General features: G+C 42.9%; 1 protein-coding gene across 3 annotated transcripts in view; it reads left to right on the forward strand.

The window, feature by feature from the left end:
* The window catches only part of fermt2 (fermitin family member 2), a 52,026-nt gene that overhangs the window by 16,406 nt on the left and 7,782 nt on the right, over positions 1-27,838 (forward strand). For all 3 annotated transcript variants that reach the window (XM_034674854.1, XM_034674852.1, XM_034674853.1), the window contains exons 3-12: positions 5,812-6,045; positions 14,166-14,294; positions 19,032-19,257; positions 19,347-19,449; positions 19,921-20,028; positions 24,137-24,271; positions 24,794-24,843; positions 25,359-25,483; positions 25,633-25,739; positions 25,829-26,047. In XM_034674854.1, the coding sequence (XP_034530745.1) occupies positions 5,812-6,045; positions 14,166-14,294; positions 19,032-19,257; positions 19,347-19,449; positions 19,921-20,028; positions 24,137-24,271; positions 24,794-24,843; positions 25,359-25,483; positions 25,633-25,739; positions 25,829-26,047 (1,436 nt within the window). The remainder of the gene's footprint in view (positions 1-5,811; positions 6,046-14,165; positions 14,295-19,031; positions 19,258-19,346; positions 19,450-19,920; positions 20,029-24,136; positions 24,272-24,793; positions 24,844-25,358; positions 25,484-25,632; positions 25,740-25,828; positions 26,048-27,838) is intronic.

Consider the following 27,838-nt stretch of genomic DNA (forward strand, 5'->3'; position numbering starts at 1 on the left):
AATGGCTAACAGAGCTGTGAACCTTCACTGTGTATGTGTAAGCAACAAGTTTTCACATCAGCTACTCAAATCTCTGCCGTCTGTTGTATCTCACAGACGTAAAAGCAGCATGTTATTTATAGTGTATGGATAATTTGAAGATTCTATTTATACATGTTTTAATTTCGACTGGTAGTCTTTCATTTTGACTTTCCGCTTCCTCAAGCTTGCTTTTTTCTTGCTCTGTCTCTCATTGTCATGTCCCCAGTCAAGAGCTCCTCCCTTGTCCTCCGCTCATCCTCCTCATCACTCCTTTTACTCCTTTCTCATCCTCTCCTCTGTCGCCCTGTCCCCTTCCCCCTCACAGACTGGCCTCCATAAACATAGCTGCCTCCTAATGTAAACACCAAAGACACTCTGACGAGGAGGGGAGGGATGGAGAGAGCAAAGAGTGATGGGAGCAGTGGCAAATCAGTTTCCTTTATTATACCAGTGAAAGCTCTGCAAAGTGTGTACTTTTGTGCTTCTTTTGCAGCATTTGAAACACAACATCACTCTGCTCATGAATGCATAAAAGCAGTAGTCTTACTTTTGTATCTGGTGCACAAAGCAGGGGATGTGGTCTCAGTGGAGAGCTGTCGTGGTGATGGTGGTGAATTAAAATAATTCTATTTGACAGAATTTATGGATTAATTTGGCTTGTTAAAGCACACACACGACCGACACACACCCGGCTAATGTAGGTAATGGATGGATAAGAACACCCAGCCATCTACAAATCCCCGAAGCAGCACACACACCCCATCTCTGTATCATCTTTCACGTCCTGCAGAGGTCATAAAACATGGTTTTCCCATTCTGTTTCCCCTCCCCTTGTCTTTCAAGCCCTCCTTGTCTGCACACACCCCCCCACACATATCACTCTACTGCGGGGCCGTGGGTCCACATTTAATGCACCCAATTACTTAGGCCTTCGCTTCTCTGGCTGCTGCATTACGTCAGGTTTGGCAGGCTGTATTTTTAGCTTGGAGAGGCCATTGGCCCTCTCTCCCTCCCTCTCCGTGGATTGAGTTACCACCCTGTTGCTAAAAGAGCCCAATGGACACCTACCCGAGCTGCCCCTCATCCAATCACAACACATGGAACCACTGCGTAACGACAAAAGCGAGCATAAGGAAAACCTATGTCCATTAAGGTTTTAATAGTGGGTGGTAACAAATAATAGTTGCGCATGGGGCAGTCGGAGCATGTTAAGCAACCATTCAGACTGCATGGTGGTCATGCATGCTGAGTATGAGGACGTTTCTTCAGATTGTGGTCTGAGGTGAAGACCTGGGAGCCAAACCTTAATGCTAGCTCTTCTAAATTTCTCCCAGACACAATAAATGACAAGGTTGTAAGAGGAAAAACTGTGTGCAGAGTTAAGAAAATACACTCAGGTTTATTTCCATTTTTTCCCTCTCGGCTCCCTCTCATTATTTCTGCTGCTAATAGCAGCCATGCTCTTCAGGGAGCAGTTTCTCTGAAAGTAGCAATGAAGTTGTGATGGGCACAGCTGAGGCATCAGAGTGGAGCGTTGACAGCTAGACCCCATGCTGCTTGAGAAACTCACAGAGGGTCCCAGAAAGAAAGCCTGGAATGTTTTCACTTGAGTACTAAGTGTTTCCCCCGGAGTAAACAGTATAAAACCCAACAGCTTGACAAACAACCCCCTCCCCCAAATCAATTCACACAGTCCCAAGCTTTCACATTAAGATGCTGGTGGCCCACTCTTTGAAACTCTCCTCCACATCGACATCACCAGCAAATCTCTTCCTCATTCCACTTTGCCTTTCTCACATCACAGCAGTCTTGTTTCCTGGGTTCTCCTAAGCAGTCAGATCTGTTGTTTCACCTACTCACCCGCTAATCCCGATCCTTCAGCTCTTAGATCGAGATCAGAAGGAGAGGGTCAACAATGCAAACGGGTGCCCCTGTGTAAAGTTGAGGTCAGGTGAAACAATAGCAGCACATGGAAGCAGAAGGCCACTCAAGGCTTAAGTTACCATGGCACCAAGCTGTTTGACAGATGGAGGGAAACATCCAAGATAGTTAACCTGCTTTTTATCAGTGTTTCCATGATCAAACTAAAAAAGAGCAACATGCATTATCATCATTATGGCGCTGGTTTTTCCATTAGTCACTACGGCCTCCCGTGCAAGTATATATGGATTGTTTTGCACATCCCCAGCCTTGCAAAACAAAGCAGAGCATTTTTTAATGAGCATCAAAATGCTGCTAATTTGGGATTTACCGAAATGAAAATACTTGGCCAAAAACCAAAAATAAGGAAACCAACATTGTAACACTTGCACTTGCTTCAATCAGGAACAAGTTAGGAATCACCTGATTCACTCTGCACATGCTCAGTTTAGTTGAAGCTAGATTTTATAGCAGTTTGAACACACTGGGTTAAAAGAGCTCAAAGTTATAGACAGAAATGTCAAAAATGTTACAACTGTCCCCGGTCTCCCCTACCATTGCATTTATTGCTCTGACTGTGTACTAACCTCACTAAAATCAAGGATCTCACTGAACATATCAGACAATGAGGGAGCATGCCCCTCATCTGGTTCACCGTCTCCAAGCGGGTTCTCTGCATCCATCGCGGCCTGTATCATTTCTCGTGCGTTGCTTTATTCCCACATCCAAGTAATAATCTTTATAACGCAGATCAAGTACAGTCGCGATGAAGTGCAGAGGATCCAAATAGATCTCAGTGAAACATGTGCTGACAGACTGAGTGTACTTTTCATTGTTTCTCAACCTCTTTGCTTAGAAGACGCTTTAGTGCTGCAATTAAAGGAAGAACGGATGCAGACATGTTGGTCCTTTACCAGACAAACGCATTCTGGCCGCGGTTTTTGCTTGCATCATCACAACATTCTGTTTCATCTGTGTTGTTGTGGTAATAAAAGTCGTTTGGCCGAAAAACGAAAATGCACTTCTGGGCCATTTTTGGCTAAAACATTTCGGTGGCCGAATTATCTGTGCATCCCTAATGCTAGTTTCTGTTTTAAAGGTGCACTGTGAAGCAATTAGCAACATTAGCTTAACAGCTAGGTAGAAATTGAATTACATTTTCTTATGTGTTTAAATAAGGGTAAAATCACCTGAGTATAAAAGTTTAGTTTTTGTGAACTTACAATAAGCCTTTATATCTACACAGGAGCTGGTCCCCTTCCAGGGTGGTGGCCATCTTGCCCTGCTGTGTTTCTACTGTAGCACAGAATGGACAAACTAGTAATATACACATTTTTGTATTTAGTGAAAACAAAGAAGAAGAGAGGTTGTTTTTAAATGGTGAAACCTTGACAAATACAGGATCATACTAGGGATGGGCATTTCAAGCCAAAATACTATTCGATTATCATTGGCATATATTCAACGATTATTCAAATAATCCCCCCCACCACACACACACACACACACACACACACACACACACACAGACACACACACACACACACACACACACACACAGACACACAGACCTGTCCCGTTAACAGCCCGTTTATGTGGCAGTCACGTTAACCAGCAACAGGACGAGGTGCTACTAGAAGCGGGCACTGACAGCGTCTTTCTCGATCTTCATGTTGGTGTTTCTGTGACGTGGCGTGTATGTTTACATTTTACAGCCATGCTCAGTCCCTGGAAAAAACGTGTGTAGTAGTGTGAGATTCAAAAACGGAGTAAATTGCCGCAACTGTCGCTAATGTTTTCTTCTTCTTTGGTTACTTAACGCGGTTACAAACAGCTTCAAGAAGCGGCGGGAATACCTTAATTTTACTAAGTGAACAAACATTTGAATATTAGAAAATCTTTGCTCATCCCTAGATCATACTAATCATGCATCACAGGAGCTTCTTGTCCTCAAAAGTCATCATCCCTCCACCAATGAGAAGGGTGAGGCAGGGGAGCGTTTCAATTCAGAATCTGACTGTTAGATATCACTTAATATTCTGATTTGTCTGCACTGTACCTTTAACTTCAGAGAAACACTGAATGGATTCACACACTAATGGATTTCAGAACCAATTTAATTTTTTTCTTTATCAATTGCTTCAATAGTATTTTATTAATGGTATTAAATTCGTTAAGATTCATTTGTTGGTGGATCGAAACTCTGTTAGTGGTCGAACAGTTGATGAGTATCAATGCTTTATTTTAAGTCTTTTATCAGGTTAAGTACAAAACATTTGCTGGATTAAGCATCTCAAATGTGCAGATTGGTGTCACTTTTACCCCTATTGTACATGGAGAATGTTCCAGTTGTGGATTGTTTAAACACAACAAGAAACTCACGTGATACATGGTGCTCTCCATACTTTTGATGCCTGTATGCCTCTATTATAACTGTCATCATTACATTGAAACAGAATGATTGAACATGAGTTGCAGTCTTTCTATAACACTGATTAAAAAAAAAAGATTTAGAGATATATTTAGTGATTTATTGAGATATATGTCTCTTAAGCAGTGTCTTAACTGTTATAACTTTCCCTATATTGTTATGAATTCTGCGGTGTTGCAGCATATTTATCGACCTTGTCAGGATGCGGCTGTCCTTGGCAACGCCTCACTCTAAATCCAGACACTTGTCTCAGTTTAGACCCTCTTTTGCAAACACAACAGTAAACTCATTGAACCAGCTCAGATCGACTGCTTTTGATTCCAGGATGACTTAGCAGACTTTGTGCTGTGACTGGACTCAGTGACTCTAAGAGGAGAGAGAGAGAGACTCACAGTGAGACAGAGGATAGGCTGGAGAAGCGATGATGGCGTGTGTGGGTGGAGGAAATGAGACACCGCTTTGGGAAGTGCCTTCCTGGACTAATGCCGAAGTAATGACATCACTGCTTAGGGGGGGACATCTGAAAGTACAATAGACTAAACACTCCATGAACTCCATCAGGAAAGACTGGGATGACCATAACACAAGATCACTGGCCCCTGGAATATATTTTACATTCTTAAAGGTGAAGAAACTCAAGTTCTCCAGTCATGTTGACCTGCTAGAAACACTTGAGTATTTCGCGAATATATCCTATTAAGGTGAAAAACGGATAAGAAATCACTGCAAAGGAATTTTCACTCTCTCTTTGCACTTTCAACACGCTACCTCTGTATTGTTTGCCTTCCACTTTGAGGCGATTATCAGCTTCAGCACCATCCCCGTGTTCCTTGTCTAAAAACTAGATCAACTTGATCCACAAAACAGCTGCTTTGAATTCCCTGAAATCCCTGCGGTTTTCACCTTCCCCTTGAAGTCAGACACAAACACCATGAGACCTCAGGTTTGTCCCCATTGTACCGAGCCCCTGTCGAGCGAAAGCCTGGGAGCCAGGTGGGGTTTTGGGTGGCTTGTGTGTGCTTTTAGAGGGATCACGGTGCGACTCGGGGAACAAAGAGGGAGGTATGAACCTGATATCCTGGCAGTGTCACACAAACAGCCACGTCTTTCACACACTCAGCTGTCTCCTCCCTCTCACTTTGACTTCACCGCCCCCCGTGCAAACCTTTCTTTGCCCCACTCTCACCCCAAATGTGACCCTTTGCCCAGGGGGGACATATTTGGCAGGTTCAGGTCAGTACAGTGTGACTGACACAGACTGAACCCTCTAGCTAAACATGCAAACAATATTTTCATCTTGCCTTTTAAATATGAAAAATCAACAGCAACAGAAAAAATACACCACACCTCAGATTTTTGATGTTTCCTTATTTAGTTTATTAATCTTTGCAGCTGTAACTAAGACTCATCTATTCTTCTCTTTCCTCCCCCCTTTGTAGATGTAAAGAAGGACTGGTCAGACCACGCTTTGTGGTGGGAGAAGAAGAAGACATGGCTGTTGAAAACCCACTGGACATTGGACAAGTACGGCATCCAAGCAGACGCCAGGCTGCTTTTCACGCCGCAGCACAAGCTCCTGCGCCTCCAGCTGCCCAACATGAAGCACATGAAGGTCAAAGTCAACTTCTCAGACCGCGTCTTCAAGGCCGTGTCCGACATCTGCAAAACTTTCAGTAAGTGGAACGATTGATTTGTTTAGAGAAAACAGGCACAGAAAAAGTCAGGATTAGGTATGACAGATTGGCAAAAAGGCACCAAACAAAATGTCCCTTTAGGAATATTTTTGAAAATGTTCTGCATCAGACTTAGTTAATCATGTCCTTCCTCTCTTTGTTTTGATCTCTGGTAATTTGTTGTGTTTATTCAACTCACTCTGAGCTCTGCAGGCCAGAGTCACGTCTCATCACTGGTATGCCACCATTAAAAAGAGTTGTGTCCTTGAAACCTGGGCTCCATTGGTCTCACAGGAATGTTTAGTAAACAGAGATTATCAATCTGGCTTACGCTTTGCATACACTGAGGAACAAATTCATGAAATACTTGTGCTCTTGCTTGCTTGTGTCTTCTACACAAATCTTGAGTCCCCCATGGCGTGACATAGACACACTATCAATATCTTCCATCTCTGGCTCCACCCTGTCCTCTCGTAGACGTCAAAGAGGTCACAAACCGGACCCCTGTGATCTCTGACCTGCTAACGCCCACTTTTCCTCGCCTCAGACCTTGCCCTTTGCCCCTGCCTCTTAGTCACTGTCTCCAGCAGAGGTTGCAGGTTTTGCAGTAGCCTTGACAAATATAAGTCCTTCTGTTAGACCGTCTCATAGCACACCTGTTGTGCCTTTTCTAATAGCCTGTGTTCAGGATGCAGGATCAGGGGCTCCACTGGCAGCTTTCAGAAGAACGGAAACTTAGCAGAGCAATTCTATGAAACAAATAGCATGTTGATTCAGTGTAAATGTTAAAATGCTGCTTTTAAAAACTTGTGCAGGATGCAGGGAGAAGAAGGACTGCCTTCCTCTCAGCCTTGTTAGGAATGTGTCTGCTGTAATAAATCTGTTTTCTCTTCGCACAAATTCAGGACAAATTGCTTTTGGCTGACATTGCCTGTGTAAGGATTCAGTGCAATGTAGCACGGTAGCACTAACAGGCCCCTCCGTGGGACCTGTTCTACTGTTGTTTATGTATCACTGTGCATTACTGAATACTATAAGCAGACATTATGATAACAGGAAGCAGGGAAATTACTTTTTCTTTATGATATTTGTGTATGACGGCTGACTTATTTGACTTGCAGCTGATCTGCTCTGGAAGAGTTTCATTTTTTTTTTTTATATCAGACAATTTCCTGTGCATATTTTCTCCCTGTCCCTGTGACTGGCCCAGCACAGACAGTCAGAGGGGACAGCAAGAGGAGCTCTTGACAGCAGAAAGGGAGGGACAGTGATACTGGAGAATTGATGGTGGAAGTCAGTGGAGATTTCCTGCAGTGAACAACTCACTAACAGCTCCATTCTTTTTTTCTCATACTTACTTATTTTGGGGGTATTTTTGCTCTGGCGTGTCCGGTCAATTGGTTTCACAGAAGCTATTTCCTGTTCCAAAACAAGTTCCCAATTCAGTCCTCCAGTGAAGTTTCAGGCTGTTTTTAACCCCACTCCTTCAGTAGTTTGTTTTTCACATCACTACATTTAAAAAGATACCATGCTTTCATCATTGCATCTTTTATTTAAAAACTAGCTTACAATGTATTCATGTCTCAGTTCCTGTTTTAGGTTGCTTTCCAGTCTCTCTAGCACAACTCAAACTCTTGCAGCAAAAGCCCCTAAAAGTGGTAGAGCATAGAAAATCAACACAACACTCATAGTTAAAAGCATAAAATGAATTATCACCGCTGTATTTTTCCCATGTCCATGACAGCTGTGTCCTGACACAGACACGGTCCATCTGGTCTGACTGGGAATGGAGAGGACTCAGCAAAAGGTTGATGTACTGTAATACATTGAAATTACCCCCTATTTTGACCTCTGATTCCATTTGGCAGCTCTTACTTCCTGTACTATGCTGTGTGCTTTATTGTCAAGCAAAGGGATTTTATCATTTGTAGTTGCAAGATAACATTTTTGAACTATGTCAACAATTTTGAGAGTACTCTGAACCTAAGTTTGTGAGCTTTTTGAGGTCTATAGAATGGCTCAGCTCTTGTATGTGTTGTGTTTTTGGGCCAGTTGAAACTGTGTAGATTCTGTTTTGGGCTGCTACAAATTCCTTTTTTGATTAAGCTGTGTTCTCTTTTCAGAGATGTCAAAAAAATTGAGGAATACTGTTATTACAAAAACGACGTTTGTCCAATTCAGCTTTGGAACCCATCAGCAATAATCGTCTATCATTGTCTTGCAAAGATAGGCAGTAAGTGCTTCCAGGAACACATCTAAACTTTTCCGTAATTCTAGTGTAGCCAGGGGTTACAAAAAAATGACTTCCAGCCAAGATTTCATTTTCTATGGCTTGTATACATCTGCAATGTAAACGCTGTCATTTCTTGGCCCATTACGTTCCCTAGGATAGCGTCTCTGCATCTGTTTCAAGTACCGAAAGGTCTCAGTTCAACAGTAGATGCTTCACTCTGCAGAAATTGGTCTCAAGTCTGCAGAAATAACAACATCATGATGCAGATTTTCAAAATGAAAAACACAATCTTTGTCTGGCCAGGTCTGTCCTCAAGAGGAAAAGAAAACAGTTTTTGAATGAGTTAGTTGAACAGAGGTCAGATCAGTAATTTCTGATGCATTCCAGGTAGACTGGTAATCTGATTGGCTCTCACAACTCGGCCTTGAACAGACTTTTCACTCAGTTTGAAATATTTAATCAAGAACAGATTGTTAGCTGCACCTTCATGAGGATATCTGGGTATAGAGATCAATAAATGGTCATCAGATTTACTGCTGATAGAAGCTGGGATGTCTTTACAATAATGTGCGTACAGCCTGCTTTTGCTCTCCACACTCCACACCGGTGTATGCAGGCTTCCTGCATACACCGAAGCCTGCTGAAAAGTGATTAGTCAAGACTACTTAGACTACATGGGCTACAAACAGAAACCATATCACTTCCTGGGTTGAAGATCCAGACCCCCACAAAGTGTACGGGCTCTACATTTTTGTGTAGAATCTATCACTAGCGATTAAGACCAATCAAAAATGAGTAACCCTAAAAAACTGAATTTTAAACACAGACGTAAACTGAGTCTTACATTTGTGAAGTTGTAAACAACAAGCATTCAGTTGTTTTGCGGTCAATAATGTGCGGACTGCCTGCTTTTGCTCTCCACACTGTCTGTTTTTCCTGTTTACACTGAAGCCTGCTGGAAGGTGATTATTCAAGATTACTTGAACTTCATAGGTGCTACAAACGGACACCAGATCACTTCTCTTGTTGAAGATCCAGACCCCCACAAAGTGTACGGTCTCTACATGTTTATGTATAATCTGTTATTAGAGATTAAGCCCGATCAGAAATGAACAACCCTAAAATACAGAATTTGAAACAGACAGAAACTGAGTCATACATTTATTAAGTTGTAAACAACAAGCATTCAGCTGTTTTTATAGACAGATGTTTTACACGATTAAAGATTATATAAATTCTTCTAAGTGAAAACAGTCAAACCAATTATTACTAGATTATTCCAGCTCTTAAATTCTTAATGACATTTAAAACTGTAAAGAGTTTTGTCTGTAGTCAGGACGAAAAAAAACTGTCAGTCATCTGGCTTCTGTGGCTTCTTTAAAGGTTAATTTGCTCAGTCAAGAGTCACAGTCAAACACAAGTGTGTCCCGTCTAGACAATCTGGATTTACTTCCAACACATTAAACACACACACACGCACACGTACTCACATTCACACTCACACATACACCACCTCCTCCTCCTCCCTCTGACAGGAGGCTGTTTAACTGAGCTAGCGGACAAAATGTACTCCTCAAAACTGACTAACACATGACTGTGGACCTGGAAGCCTGAGGTGGGACAAAAATTAGACTGCTTCTCTCAGCAAAGCTCCACTTCACAGTAACAAGAGTCAGGCTGCTCCACTTAAGCACTGTGGGGTTTTTCAGTGTGCACTCTTTAGCTACCATATGTGGGGAAGCTGACACACAAAAGCACACTCTGGAAAACACAAGAGGCAGCAAGATTTCTAGAAACTTGTCAGCACTGTTTTGAATGTGTAAAATGAGTCAGATGAATCAGTTAAGAAGGGCAGCCAAAAGGTTGATTTCTGTGGATGCATGTCAAGTTTGCAGAGGGACGTTGACATTGAAGTGTTTGGTCAAGTGCGTTGTCCTCAAGAACCTTTTTAGATCTGTGTGGGACTCTCGCTTCATCGTTTTAGTCCAGCAGATTCAGCGCCCACCAGCCTGCGGTCTGCTCCACATGCCCGAGTGTGCTGGTCCTGTTGTCATAACACAGGAGGAGTGCTGTGTGACCTAACCCCAGAGCCCTACGTTAAAGTGCAATACTGTCCTTTTGAGTTACCTTTCAGCGCCGTTTGGAGTCACCATTTTGATGACTGAAGAGAACATCTGACACTCTTCAATGAAACCGCTGAGGTCAGCTTTTCCTCTTTGAAATAAGAGAACCAATTACACAAAGGCTCTATTTCATCTCACAATGCCAAATGCTCAAATTGAACTTTACTTTACCTGTCATATTAATCCTTGAAACATAAATTACTCACAGTATGTGCGTACTTATTCATAGTTTCCAAATCAAGTGAGAGCATACGTGAGTGATCATTTACCCCCTGCTTTTATTTTGTCTTTCCTGGAAGAAAAACTTGATTTATTGCTCCTGAGTATTGATCAGTCAGCCAAGCAGCCAAACACTGGGAGGTATACAGGGGAAAAAGAGAATTTGAAATCTCATCTTCCTTTTTTTTCCCTCCATTTAGGGTCTTAAACTGTTTGTACGGTAAATTTCAGTTGCTGTAAAATTAGACTCTGACGGTGTTTGTGATTCTTCTGTGGCTGGCCTTACTCACTGCAGTGAATCATGTCTTCCAAGGAAAGGAGTCGATCTTGCAAGGCCCAGCTGGCTCTCGGTCAACCCCTCTCCCTCTGGCTCCAGGCCCAGCTACTGCCACAAGCCAGCAGGATGGAAGTTTGGAGTTGTATTGTCTTTAGGTGTCATTTCTGCTAATGGAAATCAACCAAGCTTTTGTGAGCGAGTCCAACCATCACTCACGCTTCCTCCTCCTCCTCCTTCTCCTCCTTCTCCTGACAGCAGCCACAAGTATGTGGTGAGCGTAGGAGCGGGCTTTCCCACCAGAGCAGGATCCTGAAATTCTCATTGTAAACATACAATTCAACACTCGAATGACTATGTCAGCAGAAATCAACTGTACTGCTGGCCAGTGTTTTCCCCTTTGGCCAGATTCCGCCATTTTTATCTCTGTATTTTTGGCACTATTCAAAGTTTGCCGACTTTGAATCTCCATCATAACAACTACACTTCTACACCCTTCATGGGAGTGTTGAAAAATGCTGGTCTGTCAAAATATTTGACCCCCCCCCCACTTAGTATCCACTACTTGATATAAGTGGATAAAATCTTACTCTTGCAGAAGCTTTTGTTTTGTTTTTTCTCCTGATCATGTATCCTAAACCAGTCCCAAAAAATCCAGTTGAGTTATGGTGTGATGCAAATTCTGATGTCACAATATTTGTTGGGTATTGTACCAATTTTTGGTACCTGAACACCGATATCAGCTGACACAGCATCAATATGAGACAAGTTGATTGCAAAAATATTTAAATATGGGCGCGGACTTGGTATAATGGTTAAGTTGCGCAACCCATGTAGTTGGCGGGCTGGGTCCAAATCCAGCCTGCGACCTGTTTCCCACATGTCATTCCCCCATTCTCTCCCAGTTTCCTACACTATCCACTGTCCTCTCCTCTATGAATAAAGGTTTAAAAGCCCCAAAAATATAACTTTAAAAATATATATATATATATATTTAGATATTCCTGAAGAGCTGTTGCGTTAAATGAAGAAGTCTGTAACTCATCTAATTTGCTAATATTAGCAAAAGAGCTTTGGAAAAACACAGACTTTTAATGTGAAAAGACTAAACTCAAAAGTTTTACCAGTTACCAGAACAAGGTTTGGTTGTTTTGGAGAGCAGAAGACCTCTGCTGATAACTTTGCTCTCAAATAAAAAGTATGACGGGGGCGCCATTAGCCTAGCGGTTTAAGCATGCGCCCAATGTACAGAGCAAGCTGCAATCTCGGGTCTAAAAATATGAGTCCAATGCAGAAGTGCTAAAAACTGCAGTTCGAGGATCCGCTTGAGGCTGGCTCCGAGAGTACCAGAATCAAGCTGGTCTTTACAGCAGAAATAAACATGTTTACAGCCTGGTACAAAAGAGGAGTGTAGTCTGGATAGCTAATTTCTCGATTGTACCGGGGGTTAATTTTTTTCTAACGCAGCAATTTCGAAGATATTGAGATTATGAGTCTTCCAATGAGAGGCACAGCTGACTTGATTGACAGGCGGGAACACTGTAGCTGTTGGCTAGGAGGCTCAAAGCCCGCCTCTTTACGTCACAATCGCTCAACAGTAGCAATATGGCTGCTGCCGACGATTGGCCTCAAAAAAGCACTTCAGAAACAGATGGGTGACGTCACAGATACTACGTCCATTATTTATACAGCCTATGGTACAGAGGCTATGGTCCTAGTCGCAATGATCGCTGGTTCGACCCTTTGCCTTGCTCTGCTCCCCACTTTTCCTGTCTCTCTCTCTTCAACTGTTCTATCAATAAAAGCAAAAATGCCCCGAAAATGCCAACGAAGAAACAAGCTAGGCTAATACTAGGGGGCTTTTGGCTCATGGTTCTTTGATTGTTACTTATAGTTAATGTTTGGATGTATATGAGGTACTCTTGCTTAGTAGATGTGAACTATTAAGGTGTTTCTAGGTGTGACAATGAGATCACAAGAATAAAAGAATGAACACTGCAAATGACCCCGTATTGAAGCACATGCCTCTGCGCTGCCTCACCAGTACACACAGTCCCATCCACGTACACACACACGTAACTGTGTATGTGTTGGCCTCCTCACACAGCTCAGTGGGGCTAAAGCTCGGCAGCACGCCTGCAACTCACATGGCTGTATAAGGGCACAGGGATTGTGCTTCATCGCTGCAGCGGAGCGAGAACGAAGGAGGAGGGTGAGCTTCCATCTGGTAGTTCTTAAAACTCCTGGAATGCTTTTGCTTTAGTTACACAAACCAAACAAGCTTTCTCACCAGGCCAAGACGTGCGCTCTCTCTCCCCCTGTCCTGCCTGGGCTCTCCTCAACACCCTCAGGAACCTCTTCAATCAGTCTGCAACACCATCCAAATCTTTTATCTGTACGTTGAGAGAGATTTATATCAGTGGTTGTGAGAAAATCAACAGCAAAAAAAGAGCTACAAAAGACCCTTCATTAAATCTCATTTCTCAATCAATACAAAATTCTGAAAAAGATCCAGATGTGTTTACATTTTGACGTGCGCATTCTAGTCCTTGCACACTCTGGCCGTCTCACCGCTCCATCAGAGCCATCCTGAGCTCATCTTGAAAAATCTCTGCTGCTGCTGCTGCTGCTGAGTGATGGATCCCTGGCCTCCAAGCCTGTGGGAAGGAGGGAGGGGAAAAAAAGGAGAGAGGTTGATCTGCTTTAGACATTAAACGCAGTATGGTGTCCTTTCTGTCTGAAAGGGATCTTGCATTTTGCCCGGACACAGTTAGGATCCTTTATTTCTGTACTTCAGTGTTCTTCTGAACGCTTAGCTGAAAAAACTGAAGGTGTTTTTATGTGTGTGAGAGGAAAAGTCAGAGAGAGGAGGGTAAGAGGGAGATGGAGGTTGTGTCTGCCCTGTCTCAGTCAGGGATTACAGTTAAAGCAAGATTTGTCGGGGCCCTGAGAAAAGGGATTTGCAATTTTCCACCCCTCATGCACACAGCTGTCTACAATTCTTCCCTGTCTCCTCAGCCTCTTTCTTTCCTTTTTTGTCCTCAACTTCTTTCATTCCAAGCTGCCTTAACACCACTGTTTACACCTTTATTAGAGGTTCAACACATTGTCTGCAAGCTTAGCAAGAGGTGACGTGGTTTATTTGAAGCCTGTAGTTGAAGCAGCGCAAATTACTTTCTGTTTTCTGTGACTAAGCGACTCGTGTGAGGCAAGGTTGTGTTTATACGGCATCAAATGAACTTTCTTGCTCTCTCTCTCTCTCTCTATCCAGATATCCGCCACCCAGAGGAGCTTTCTCTACTGCGTAAGCCCCGCGATCCCAAGAAGAAAAAGAAAAAGCTGGAGGAGGCAGAGGAGGACGATCTGGAGCTGGAGGGTCCTCTGTTAACCCCTGGATCAGGTGAGCTGATGGAGAGAAGAATTTCATTGAGATTAAAAAAGCTCATCGCCCCAAAAAGACAGAGAAAAGACAGTTTCTTACTTTCCAAAACAATTGCATCAAGTTAAAATACTCTTGGTTTCTCTGAAGTAATTGTGGAGTATTGGGTTCTATTTTTGTGCTTCATTGTGAAAAGTAAACATCTGGTGTCCCTCAAACAGCAGGTTGAATAGCAGGTTGCACAGGCTGCCGTGGAACATCTCCCATTATCAAAACCGCTAAGAAAAGTCCAGATTACTGCACCCTGCCTCTAGTGACCAAATATGAATGTGCGGATCCGAGGCCTGCATTAGATCTTCAGCCTCGGCTCCCAATTCCTTGGCAGGGAGGACGAAGAATGGTTGAGATTCCACACATAGTTGGTCACGCTGCCATTTTAAACCCAAACCAGGCTACACGACTGCAGTTATATACGGGCCCTCCTCCTCCTCCACCCTCCTGCTGTCAGTGATGGGAGAGTTACAACCATGTGAGCAGGGAGGAGCAGAACAAAACAGGCTGTGCTGCTGTCACAAGAGTTAGCATTAAGCAAAAGTGCTAACAGAGCGAGACAGGGTGAATGAGGCTCTTTGTGTGCTTGGAGTCTCTCCTCTCCTGGCCTCTGTCCTCTGGCTCCTCAGACTCATCTCAACATGTGTATACACACTCCTGTGAGAGAGAAGCTTGATGTACTTTCTAAATTTCTGCAGAAAGAAAAAGACAACTTAAGATCTTTTAATTTGATTTACTTTAAAGCTAACAGCAAATTATGCATCTATTCGTTCTCTATCATATATATATATATATATATCATATTTCCATTTTTAGGTTCAGCCCATGATCACACCCAAAGTTGCATCATTTCATTCAAGGGGTGTGATAGGATGAGGCGCCCTATTAGGTGGTGCAGAAAAACAGAGTTGAAATAGGAATGTGCAGAATCTGTTTACTGTCACCACTCTCCCTCCTGTGTGCCGGAGTGCAAATACACACCCACACACACTCACTTCCTGTGTCCTCCCTATTAGATCACATGCTACAGTCAGAATATGTTTCATGGCCAAGTTGTAAGCTGTTATTTTGTCCCTATTAGATGGGCGGACCTCCCACCTCAGGTCTCCTGATAGGAATCACAAGGCGATTCAGTCAGATACACAGCCTCCTCTTATACAGCTAACTGCTCCTGTATGCTTAACGCCAACCTGGAGATTAACTTCAGGAGGGATAGCTGCAGCTCACTTGTTTTGACCTAACTGAGTGAAGAAAGTTCTCTCAGAAACTCCCTTATCCCATTTAAACCTGCAGCGTTTACATCAACAGACCATAAATGAGAGACTTGTTTGTTAATCTTTTAGTCAGGAAGTCATTCCTAAAACAAGAAATTGCAGAAGTTCTTTGAATTTAGCTTCTAAAATATGAACATCATCAGACTGTCTCTGTCTCCTTCAACTGGCGCCCTTTGGGGTTTCAATTATTGGTTGAAGAAAACAATACAATTGAAAACATCTCCTTGGATTTTGGGAACTTGAGGTAAGTTCCCAACTTTCTGTCCATTTAAGGGCTAATTTTATCAACAGATTCAGAAATTGCCTTGATAGGTCTGTAATAATCGTTGGTCTACCAAACCCATCTTAGTTCCCATGTAGTTTTTGGCCCTTTCTCACCATATATCTTGTGTTTTCATGCTAGTAAAACTATTTCAATCAAGACCAATCTCGTCAAAAGAGTTAAATATTTGCATGCAGAAGTGAAGTTTTGGGTTATGACTCTGATTTGGGAGCTCCTTGCCCTTCCATGTGCCTACGTGGAATGCCTGAAGTAGGGAGAGCACACCTCCCCTTCTCTTTCATCTGCAAACATGAAATGCCCAGGCAGGGAGAGCAGCAGCAAAGACCCCGTGAATACAGAGCAGAGCGAGCATCAGTGTCAGTACATATGACAGTGGTGAAATCAGACAGCAGGAAAGGAGGTGCTGGGGTGGAGCTGGGTTGCAAAGTGGTTTGCAGGGGAAGCAGCAAGAGAAGGCAGACTGAGGTTGTTTAAATAGAACGCCCATTTTGCTATTCGCCGATTGGATGCTTAGATTTAATCAGCTGATAGGAACTGGTGTTATGTGGTCTGAGCTTGACTTCGTGGCCTGCCTGAACAAACACTATGCTCAATTTGGGGGGAAAAAACACCTCCTAATATAGAAGCTAGGATCAAACATCACAGAGAATGTGTAGTTCACACTGACCACAGAAGGAAATGACATGAGTGGTGAACACTAACACCATAAGTATTTCATGACCAATTATTTCTACTTAAAGACTATCAGTCCTTCCAAAACCGCAACCCCTCCCTTTAAATGTATCTTCAAGGAAACTCTGTGCACCATGTCTGTCTGCACACTCATGTCAAGTGCCAACCTGATTGGTCATTTTCTTATTTAAAAAAAACCACGTTACTAATCATCGCCTGTTGTCATGACTCAGACTGAGAGCCACGATCTTGGCCTTAATGCCTGTCCATCCTGTCCCTCTGGGCCCGCCACATCTTGACGGTCCCCGTTGTGTCTAATTATCCTTTCTGTCAGCGTGGAGAATGACATCCCTGAGGCAGCCGCTACTTTCTATTTGTGCTGCAGTGTGTACAAGCAGGGCTGGGTCACGTTGACCAACGCCTTGTCTGTGTTTTTAATCAGTCACGCTGTGTTGTATTGTTATGAATGGGTGGATGGAAACGACTGAAGCCCACTAGTCATTCTAGAGTGATCTCCCTCTGTGAAGAGGGAAATCTGAGTCATTCAAATTGAGGCTTCATGTTGGCAGTGCCCCTGGAAATGCCACCAAAATACCAATTCTTGTATTTCTTGACTTCTTTTCTCTCTCTTTGTTCCCTCCCCTGTCCTTGCAGAGTTTTTCAGTATCTTAAACCTGTCCACTTGACGTTGTTTGTTCCCGTTTCGCTTCTTCCCTCCACCTCTTTCCTGTCTTTCTGTCCTTCTCACTCGTTTTCCTTTCATCCTAGCCTCTGAGATAATATACATCGGACCTGTCAAAGGTAAGCTTTCCTTCTTCCTCTGTCCTTTACTCTTCAGCACTGCTTCCTCACCCTCGCTTCCCCCCCTTCCTTCCTTACCCTCCACCTCCCCACATTCACAGCTGGAGTGTCGAGGTCACATGGCATCAGTAACCTTTGGGACAAGCAGCCGGTACACCTGACTGTTCCTACAGAGGAAGTCAGCTGATTCAGGAGGAGGGTCACATGATACAAGCTTTGCCTCTTATTAGAAATTAGCTCACTTTTTCTTACTGCTACTCCAGGCCCGCTCACTGTGCTTGCTAAGCGTTAGACATCAAAAGTGGAAGTTTCTGAGATGATCATATTGTAATTAGAACATTTAGTGCTTTCACTTTTAAAAGAAGGTCAGGAATCAGACAAGTGATATGTGTTTGCTCAATAATCGTACACAAACAACAACAAAAATCAATTAATCTAGAGTCACTTTGATGTATTGACAACACTTTCATGGTTTGCTCCAAGCGTGAAAAGCCCATGGTGGTCCAGCTCCATCCATCTAAGCCTCTAAGAATCCCCAGTGTGTGGGAGCATTAGGGAGTCAAGTCATGTTAACATTCTTTAAGCCTTTTTCGCCTCGATTTGAGAGTCAGTAAACAGGATGGAGGAGGCCTAGTGCTGTTTTTTATTGGCTGCCAGCTTCCACCTTCTACACGGTCTCTCTGGATTTTTGGGATTCCTCAGGAGACCCCTATGGGAGATGGGAGTACTCTCCCTGACCCGATGAACTCAGCATTTGGGGAAAAAAACCTTGAAAGAACCAAGTGAAGAACTCCTTCCCCCACAAAAAGGGATGGGTGGCCATAGCCTGCACCCTGTTCTCATGACCTCAGCTTGCAAACACAAACACACACGTGCACACTCGCAAACACAAACCAAGCCAACTTCCTGATTTCAGAAGGGATTTAGTGGTTTAGCTAGTGTTGCTTCTTGACCTGTGTCCTGCATAGGGAGAGAGGGAATGGGGAGGGGGTGAGGGGCCAAAGATACTCCCACAAGGCCTGCCAACAGGAAGTCAAGCAGATTCTGTTTTGCTCTTTTCTTGTTGTTGCAACTGAAATTTAGACTAATTAGAAAAACAAAGACAAAATACAGACATGTTTTTAATCAAAATATTTGGACCTTTTATTCGTAAAGATTAAAAAATATAAATATTTTCAAACCTTATGTTTTTGTTTTGCTCAAAAGTATCATCCCCCAAATCATCACCCTTCCTCTCTCCTCTGTGTGACCACTTGTGCCATAGTTTGCTGTGTGCAGTGCATTCCTGCAGTTTTTTTGACTGTGAGTAAGCGGGTGACCTCCTGATCATGTTCTGCAATATCTGCATGCTGATCCACATCAATCCCACCAAGAGCAGGAGACCAGTGTTGAAGCCACTCATCTGCAAAGTGTGGGCTGGTAGTCACATGGTGTTGTTGACCGCTAGCTGGCCCGGCTAAGCTGCAAGTGTGTGCGTGTGCTTTTAAAAAACAGTTCACCTGTTTTTCTCACAGGTGTTGTTTTGTTGATGTACAGTATTTGTGAATCTTGCTTTGAAGTATCAGTGTGGGCAATCATGTAAACATTGTGTTTAAATAGTCTTTTACTCAGTGTGACCATGTTCTTTCTTGACTTCAGTTCAATTTAAGGGACTAACTGATTGCTGTGTGTTTCCAGGGAGCATCTACTCCAGCCCAGGCTTGTACAGCAAAACGATGACCCCGACCTACGACTCCAGAGACGGCAGCCCACTGTCACCCACCACTGCCTGGTTCGGGGACAGCCCCCTCTCTGAGGGAAATCCCAGCATTCTCGCTGTCAGTCAGCCAATCGCCTCACCTGACATCCTGGTCAAACTCTACAAGCCCCAGTCCCTACTGGACAAAGCCAAAATCAACCAGGGGTGAGATTGATGTTTCATTTAGTTTAAAACTGTTCTAAAAGGCTGTAAAAAGCTTGTTTAATTAGATGTTATTGTCTCTGTCTGCACAGGTGGTTGGATTCCTCCAGGTCTCTGATGGAGCAGGATGTAAAGGAGAATGAGGTGCTGCTGTTGAGGTTCAAATACCACAGTTTCTTTGACCTCAACCCAAAGGTACATCCTACAGACAATGCAGTACACTTCGAAATGCCCTAAAGACACTTGTTTACTAGAAGCAACTGATCATTCAGTCTGCATCAATCGTCGATAGTTGTGATCTCTGCCAAGTGTCCTGAGTGAACAAAAGCAGCATTGATTATTGCACTGTATGACAACAGGTGTGAGGTTTTACAAGGAAGAAGAATGCATATAGTGAGAAAGTAACAGCACAAGGTGTGATGCATTCGTTTTCTTCCCTTCCCTGAAAAAAGTTCATCATTGTTAGTACAACAGTGTTTTAGATGTGCAATGCATCATAGGTGCAGTGACCCTCTAAGAATCTTATGTTTAAGTCAATATTCTGCAGTCATGACATGCTATTAACAGCAAACATCTAGAGCTTGACCTAAATCTCATCATGTCCTTTGTGTATCAGAGCATAAGAGTCTGTTTGCATGTTAACCTCTGTGACAAACCTCTCCACAGTATGATGCGATCCGAGTGAACCAGCTCTTTGAACAGGCCAAGTGGGCCATCCTGCTGGAGGAAATTGAGTGCACAGAAGAGGAAATGATGATGTTTGCTGCCCTGCAGGTAAAGAGGCTGTGTGTTTGTATGCGTGTTTGTCTGCTCCCATTTTCCCTGGTTCAGCATTGTTTTGCCGAGTTACAGTTGGAAGACCTGCAGCCCTCTTTTCATTGGACATTGGCCTCATTGCCTTTTAGACCACAGGCTAATGAATTGGATGGGCTTCCAGCCCAGAGCTCAGCCATATGGCTGTCAGTTCTGCTGCAGCACGCATACTAAAACCTGGCTGTTGTACACTGATGCAGCAGAAGTTAATGGGGGCATTATCACATATATTCCCTTTGGGCTTCTTAATATGCTTCACCATCCATAAGTTTTCTCTGTTGGTGACTCATCATCGATAAAACGGAGTCATCAGGCTTTTGAACTAAAAACGTCTTATGAATATTAATTACAATTAACTTGAAAGTATTGATTAAAATGCGCTTTGGTCTGTTTCATTAAATGGGGTAGATGTGACTTTGGTTGCCTGGAAATCATGAAAATGAGTCTCGACAAGAGTCATGATTGTCTTTTAACATGAATTTTTAGGTATGTATGAATCATTTAATTCCCATCATATTCTTTAAAACAGAATTTGGCGAGTCTGAGAATAATACAGGACTTACGTCATGTTTTATATCAATCAATCAATCTTTAATTATAAAGCGCCAAATCACAACAAATGTAACTTTTACTCTGTTATATTATTAACAAAGACCCAACATCAAGACAGGACCCAACATCCAGTTCCATCTTACACGCAGGACTCTGTCTTATCTCATCTTAATCCACCATGAGCAGAACATTTAGCAAGTTACAGTGGCAAAGAAAACCTTGCTTTCACAGGCAGAAACCTCAAGCAGAACCACACTCATGTTGGACAGGCATCTGCCTCTGCTGTGGTGGGGTTGGAAAGAGGGGTAGAGGGAGAAAGAGAGAGATGATAGTGGTGAGACAGATAGTAGTAGTTGTAGCACCTGGAGTCTGGCACGTCCACAGCAGCAGGACATCCACAGCAGTGATCAAGGGGAACCTACGAGACAAGGGGGCTCAGGGACTCTCAGATCGTTCTATGGTTAGTAACTTAAATGGGACAGGGAAGACTTAAAATAAGTGACAGGCAGACAGAGGAGAGAGAGAGAGAGAGAGAGAGAGAGAGAGAGAGAGAGAAAGACAGGATCTCAGTGAGTGTGTCAGTTCCCCCAGCAGTCTAAGCCTATAGCAGCATAACTAAGAGCTGGCCCAAACCTGAGCCAGTTCTAACTATAATAAGCTTCATCAAAAAGGAAAGTTTGAAGCCTACTCCTAAAAGTAGAGAGGGTGTCTGTCCCCCGGACTCTGACTGGTAGATAATTTCAAAGGAGAAGGGCCTGATAACTGAAGGCTCGACCTCCCATACTACTTTTAGAAACTTTATGTACAACAAGCCGGCCTGCGACTGAGACTTATTTGGCCAAGGCTGTTATTTTTATTTACCGGTGTATGTATACAAGTTCAATAGAAGATCAAGAGGATGTGAAACAGGAAGTTGTGGAAGTCATGTACAGATGTAAACCCCTTTAGTCCCCTCAGGTCGCCCCCTGTAGTCTGGGGGTGGTGCCCCAGCTATTTCTGACCCTCATAAACTGTGGGTGCCAAGACCTGAGGACGCCACCCTGTCCTCACCCCAGGGGTAATTATAGAGTGTCTTGGGCCATAGGGCCCGGTACCTCTGCTCGGACCACCCACCCCAAAAAGACACTGTCACCATCATCATCTTAGACCTGCTCGCATTCCTCTGACGCACCCTTACACTCTGAGGTGTTTGGTGTGTTTCATCGGCCCCGGTTGTAATTACACTTAACTGGTTTCTTGTTACTCTTCCTGAGAATGATGCTAATCTGAGCCGGGTGTTTAGACTGGCGGCTGCACTGTCACTACCTGTCTGTTAGCACTTGGGTAGCTACTACTATATTTCAGCTGGGTAGTATGAGCTCAGGGTTTTTTGGCTGAGGTTTCACTGGAGAGATACACTCACTCTAAATAAAGAGCAATGATTGTACACATCCAGAATGTTACTGGCTGCTTTTTAGCGTGACAACACCTGGATGTTTGACATAGAAATGTGATGAGGAGGAGTGATGAGCAGTGACCCAGTTAAAGTATTAACATAGAGCACAGGTTGTACTTTGTACCACAGCAGATAAACACACCACGCTCTCAGGCATACTACACACAAACAGGAAACACCCCGCCCCTGACCCCCTCCGTTATTGCAGTTTTTAAAACAGACTGACAGAGTTGAAGAAGAGGAGGAATGAGAGTGTCATTGCGAGCCCTTTGTCCCACATTCTGTAACCTTAGCTGGCTAAAGCCTCACATATCTCTCTCAGACTCTGCCTCTGCATTTCCCACTCTCTCGACAGCTGCTCATTCATACATTGGTGGGGGGTTGGTGATTGGTTGACATTATAAATACCATTTGTCAACAAGTTGTATTTAGTGTCCGTGCCTCACACTACAAGGGAAACGCAGTCAGGTTTTCAGTAATGGCCCCATCCTGGTTAATCGTTGTTTCCAGTATAAAAGAACAGCCGCTCTCTCATTGGCTCTGTCTCACATATGTTCCTAGTAAAACATATTGCCTGTTACAGTTCAAAGTGTACTGGGAACACGTCGTCCAAACCGCACCACTTATTGTTCTCTGTGAATCATCATCACAATCTGCTTCGTCCTTTTCTTTTCCTGAAACTATAGTTTCCTCATCCTCGTCTCCTGCGAAGATAAAAGTCCTTGTTTTGTTCACAGCTAAACTTTTCGGCGCACACTGGCAGCACCTGCTCATATAAATACCAACACATCTTAAACTATTTACGTGCCAATTATCACAGACACGTTTATGTTTACGGGGCAAAGCTGGAGCGTTAATGCACGGGGAGCAAACGTAGCAAGAAAACTTAATAGAAAAACTGCAAAACTGTTGATGAAGGCGTTAGAACAGATACCCACTGTATCCACTGTGAGTAAAACTTTCAGCAAAGATGATTCATTTCATTCCTTCTTGTTTCGGTGTTTAAATAAAGTGAATCATAATACAACAGAACTCATCTTTCCATACTTAGAACTGTGGATCTGCTTTGTCTTACCGTACTGTGATGTGTGTAGGTCTTGTGTTAAAGACATTAATAAAAGTGGGATTATCAGGCATTCTTAAAATCAGTAAATAACAATAGTAATAACTTTATTCATGTAACACCTTTAAAAACAAGTGTTTACAATGTGCTTCAACAAAAATAGCATAGAGAGAAGTGTAGAAAATTACAATAATGCCAAAAACAAAATACTATGCTAAAGGTTATCAATAATAAATGCAAGCTAAACAGAATAAAGTTATGAATTAGAAGACCAAGATATCTTTGTATTGTCCTTTAATGCTTTCCCCCCTCTATAACAAAGGTTTTAATGTTGTTTTATTGGTTTAGTAATTTTAACTATCTGTTTCTTAGTATTTATCTACTCAGTATTATTACTATTTTTAGCCTTTATTTTATCTTAAACTCTTATCCTTACCCATTTATTTTTTTTAACTATTTCAATTCTTAATGTTAATTTGATGCTCTAACTTATTTTAATTACACATATTTTATTGTTGGTGACCATTAGTCTATTTTAAAATCCATAGTCTCTATTTTAGATCCATTTTTGTTTTTTAAGATGCAGGATGTCTTGCCATTATTTTTCTTCTGCTTCTTTTTTGTTTTCAATCGCTGTAAAGCACTTTGAATTGCATTTGATTTGTATCAAAGGTGCAATATAAATAAATCTATCGATTGATTGATTGATTTAAGAAGAAGAATGTATCACATCAGAGAAAATAGAAACGGATAGATCAAGAGCATTAAAATGATAAATGAAAAATCAAACAATATAAAATACAATAAATTAATTAAATCAAATTAATTGGTAAAAATGTTAAAAAGCAAACAAAGAGGAGAAGCCACTTTCTACAGCTGACTTACACAAAGGAAATCCTATAGAGATGTTAGTAGTTGATGAAAACTAGGCTATATAATAGCTAAACTCAAAACAGATGGAAAATGAAGCGCTTAAAAAACAATGGGCCTAACTGTAACTGTCTGTTTTTTTCTTTCAGTACCACATCAACAAGCTGTCAATCATGTCATCAGACAACCACATGAACAACAGCGAGAAGGAGGTGGATGAGGTGGATGCAGCCCTGTCAGACCTGGAGATAACTTTGGAGGGAGGGAAGACGTCCAACACACTGGTATGAAAACAGTACTGCAACAACAAAACAGTAAAGATATGGGCGATGCAAAGTACATGTATCAGATTGTCAAACCTCTATGTGAATGTATAATCTCAGTTGTATCAGCCTTGTTGTGTTTGATCCTTTGTCGGAGTCTAGTCATGAGTTGTATTACACAGGAATGGTTACCTGCGTATAGATCACACTACATACTGACCCAGAGGAAAAGAAATTACAATGAATCTCACTGAGAGCACATTATTTCACACATATGCAACAAATCCAATAAGCTCACTACGTTACACAGTAGTTGTGTCGTCCATGCTTTCAGCTCAGCAGCCCCACCTCATGAACTTAAGTTTATACAGCTTATCAGAGGGAAACTGGATTACATAAGAAGTGTTGCTTTTAGCACACTCTACTGAGCAATGATACTGAAAATGTACAAAGTTGAGCCTGAGGTCATTGTTCTGTTTTTATATTTAATTAAAATCCTCCAGGTTTTATTCTAACAATGTTTTTTTTTCCTTTTTTTCTCAGGGTGACATCACATCTATTCCAGAGCTAGCAGACTACGTTAAAGTCTTCAAGTAAGACCACATACTCTTTCTGTGCAGAGGTTTTGAGCCCACCAGAGATCCAGGGGGGAACTTATTTAAGGCTGTTATCTGCTTTGCATCAGTGTTAAAGGCTCAGCATGATTTCCCTGAGAACATTTGCAGTCTTAACTATTCAGTCAGGAGTGATTACAGTTGGATGAAGCACATTTCACATCATACTCACTTTTGGCTTTATGCCTTCGCTGACAGGCAGGTGGCCCCTGCGGTGGTTGTCTCATAAAATGTAAAAACCAGAGGGAGGGAAATGATATCAAGAGGCTTTCCACTTTAATGATTTTCCATTAATGTCCACCTCCAGTGCTGGCCACTTTCCTCTTCACCTTGCTGACTTAGCATGAGAGAAACTCACTCTTTTTCTCCTCTTTCTCTGCACTCGCTAAAGTTATCTCCTCCCCCAATCCCCCTCTTGACCACTAATAAAGAAAATGGTTTTGTTTTTTCCATCTGAGCTCTGACATCTCTCTCTCTCTTTATTTATTTTCCAGACCCAAGAAACTGACACTGAAGGGTTATAAGCAGTACTGGTGCACATTCAAGGATATCACAATTTCCTGTTACAAGAGTAAAGAGGAATCACACGGGACGCCTGCTCTCCAAATGAATCTTAGAGGTGCAAACACATGAAAATATGTCACTTCATGCCCGTGCAAGGATGTAATGTCCAATATGTTATCTTTACGTTTTTTTCGGTGCTGTGTCAAAGAATGGATATGACCTTTGCCCTCTTTTTCCATTCTGCACTTTGGCTTCCATGTGTAGGTTGTGAGGTAACTCCAGATGTTAACATCTCAGGTCAGAAATTCAACATCAAGCTGCTAATCCCTGTGGCTGATGGCATGAATGAGATCTGGCTTCGGTGTGACATGGTAAAAAACAGATTATAACACAACCATTCACAATGACTCATCGTTTTTTGAGTGGATTTTAACTATCAACATTTGACCTGCTTCTCCAGGAGAAGCAGTACGCCCACTGGATGGCTGCCTGTCGCTTGGCCTCCAAAGGGAAGACCATGGCTGACAGCTCTTACAACCTGGAGGTCCAGAACATCCTGTCCTTCCTTAAGATGCAACACATGAACCCTGACCCTCAATTCATTGAGCCCATCACAACTGACATCAACCCGGAGTGCTTGGTGTCCCCGCGCTATCTGAAGAAGTACAAGAACAAGCAGGTAAGTCCTCTCTGGTCTGATGTGTGTTAGACACTCTGTATCTAACATGGAAGGCTGTTTACTTGTTTGATTAGTCTGATGTGGACTTAGATGGACCAGGGTTTGATGCGTCCCAGATGGGCGCCTCCTGGCATCAGGCTTCTCTTGCACTGGAATGTACCCTCCCTCTGCTCCCCCCTTCTGTCTTCACTCCCCTCCTCTTCCCTCTGTTTCTCCTCCCCACCTCCCTCTCCTCTTATGGCGGTCCGAGGGGAAACCAGGACAGCAGACTTCCAAACCCCTCCACATGTGTACAGTAGAGTCGCTCATGACTTACTATAATGGATACTTTCTCTCGTCTCTTCTTTTGTGCTCACAGACAAACGGGGTCTCAGTCAGTGGAACTTTAAGTGCTGTAGCTGTGGGAACAAAAAATATAAAATATAACAGACATTATAAAGGGGTTCATTCTCAACTTTAAGGATTTGAACAACCAAGCTTAACATTTAAGCATTTTTTTAAAAAGTCTGATGTGTACTCAGCAGATTTGCATGTAAGCAACAGGCGCGCGTGTGTGTAGAGTGGAACAGCTGAGCACACGGCTGCCATGGCTGTGTTAGTCGGGGATGGGTGATTGGGTGGAAGGGTTTTGGAGGGGGGGTTGCTTCTCCATCGCTGACTCACTCAATCTGGTTTTGTTTAAGTCGTATTAGAAACATTAAATGTTGCTAAGGGGTTAACAGGATGTGAGGGTGTTGGTGTTGTACAGTAAGTGATGACTCAGAAATAGTCTGAGCCGGAGCCTGAAACATACCAAGAGTCTAGAAAAAGAAGTAGAGAGGTCTTCTAATGAACCACAGTACAAACCTCATATCTTTGATCATCCTGTAACAAAGGAAATGTTCGTCATGAGGGTTTCTACGAACCCATAAATAACCTGACGTCACTCTTCCACTAATACCACATCTCAAATTAGACAAATTACTCATGTAGAAAGAACAGTTTCAGTTCACACATTCCCTAAAAGTCTCAGATTCTCACCAATGAGACTGCTCAGGAAATCCCTGAGTGATAGATTTGGGGAAGTCCTATTCTGCTTCTTTGTTGTTCCACCACTGTCAGCATTTCTCCCACTGTACTTTATAATAAGAGCGCTTTTATTTCACGAAAGTGAACTTATGATTTGGAAGTTCCCTTGACGGATCCATCACCAAAAAGCTACTACTACAGCTTGCAGCCAATCAGAACCTCCTTCACAGCTTCAGATATTGAGCTGCTCAAATGTTAAACATACCGACCTAGAAATTATCCTGGAACAGTGAGTGAGTCCAAAAGAGCACCATGCTCCCCGACAGATGCGCATTCAACTTCCCATAGTCCCCTGCCTCACACAGAGGGTGTCCCCAGGCGTGACATGAAAGAGCAGCAGCTTATGTACAGTATGTCTGTGTGTGCACTTACACATGAGTACACACATAGTGGGCGTGGAGGGCTTGAGGAAATGAGCCGTGCCTGGAAATGCTGCGCGGGAAAAACTGTCTGGGAAAAGCCTGTTTGCTCTCAGTCAGCTCAGCTGCGACCCCTCCCCAACTCCCTTAAACTGGACATCCTGTTGCAAACTGGTCCGAGGAGACTTCCGTGCTGCAGCTCCCATCGGACACGGACACACACACACAGAAGAATTCTTTGATAACAGGGAGCAGTTTGGTCTCTGGGTAAATCTATACATGAACGTACAAGAAAACAAACATGAAAGGCACAGAAATGACCCCCTGGAGATTGGTAGACATGGCACTATTAGAAAGTGTTTGT

This window comes from Notolabrus celidotus, chromosome 22 (assembly GCF_009762535.1).
Source record: "Notolabrus celidotus isolate fNotCel1 chromosome 22, fNotCel1.pri, whole genome shotgun sequence".
In the NCBI taxonomy this organism is placed as follows: Eukaryota; Metazoa; Chordata; class Actinopteri; order Labriformes; family Labridae; genus Notolabrus; species Notolabrus celidotus.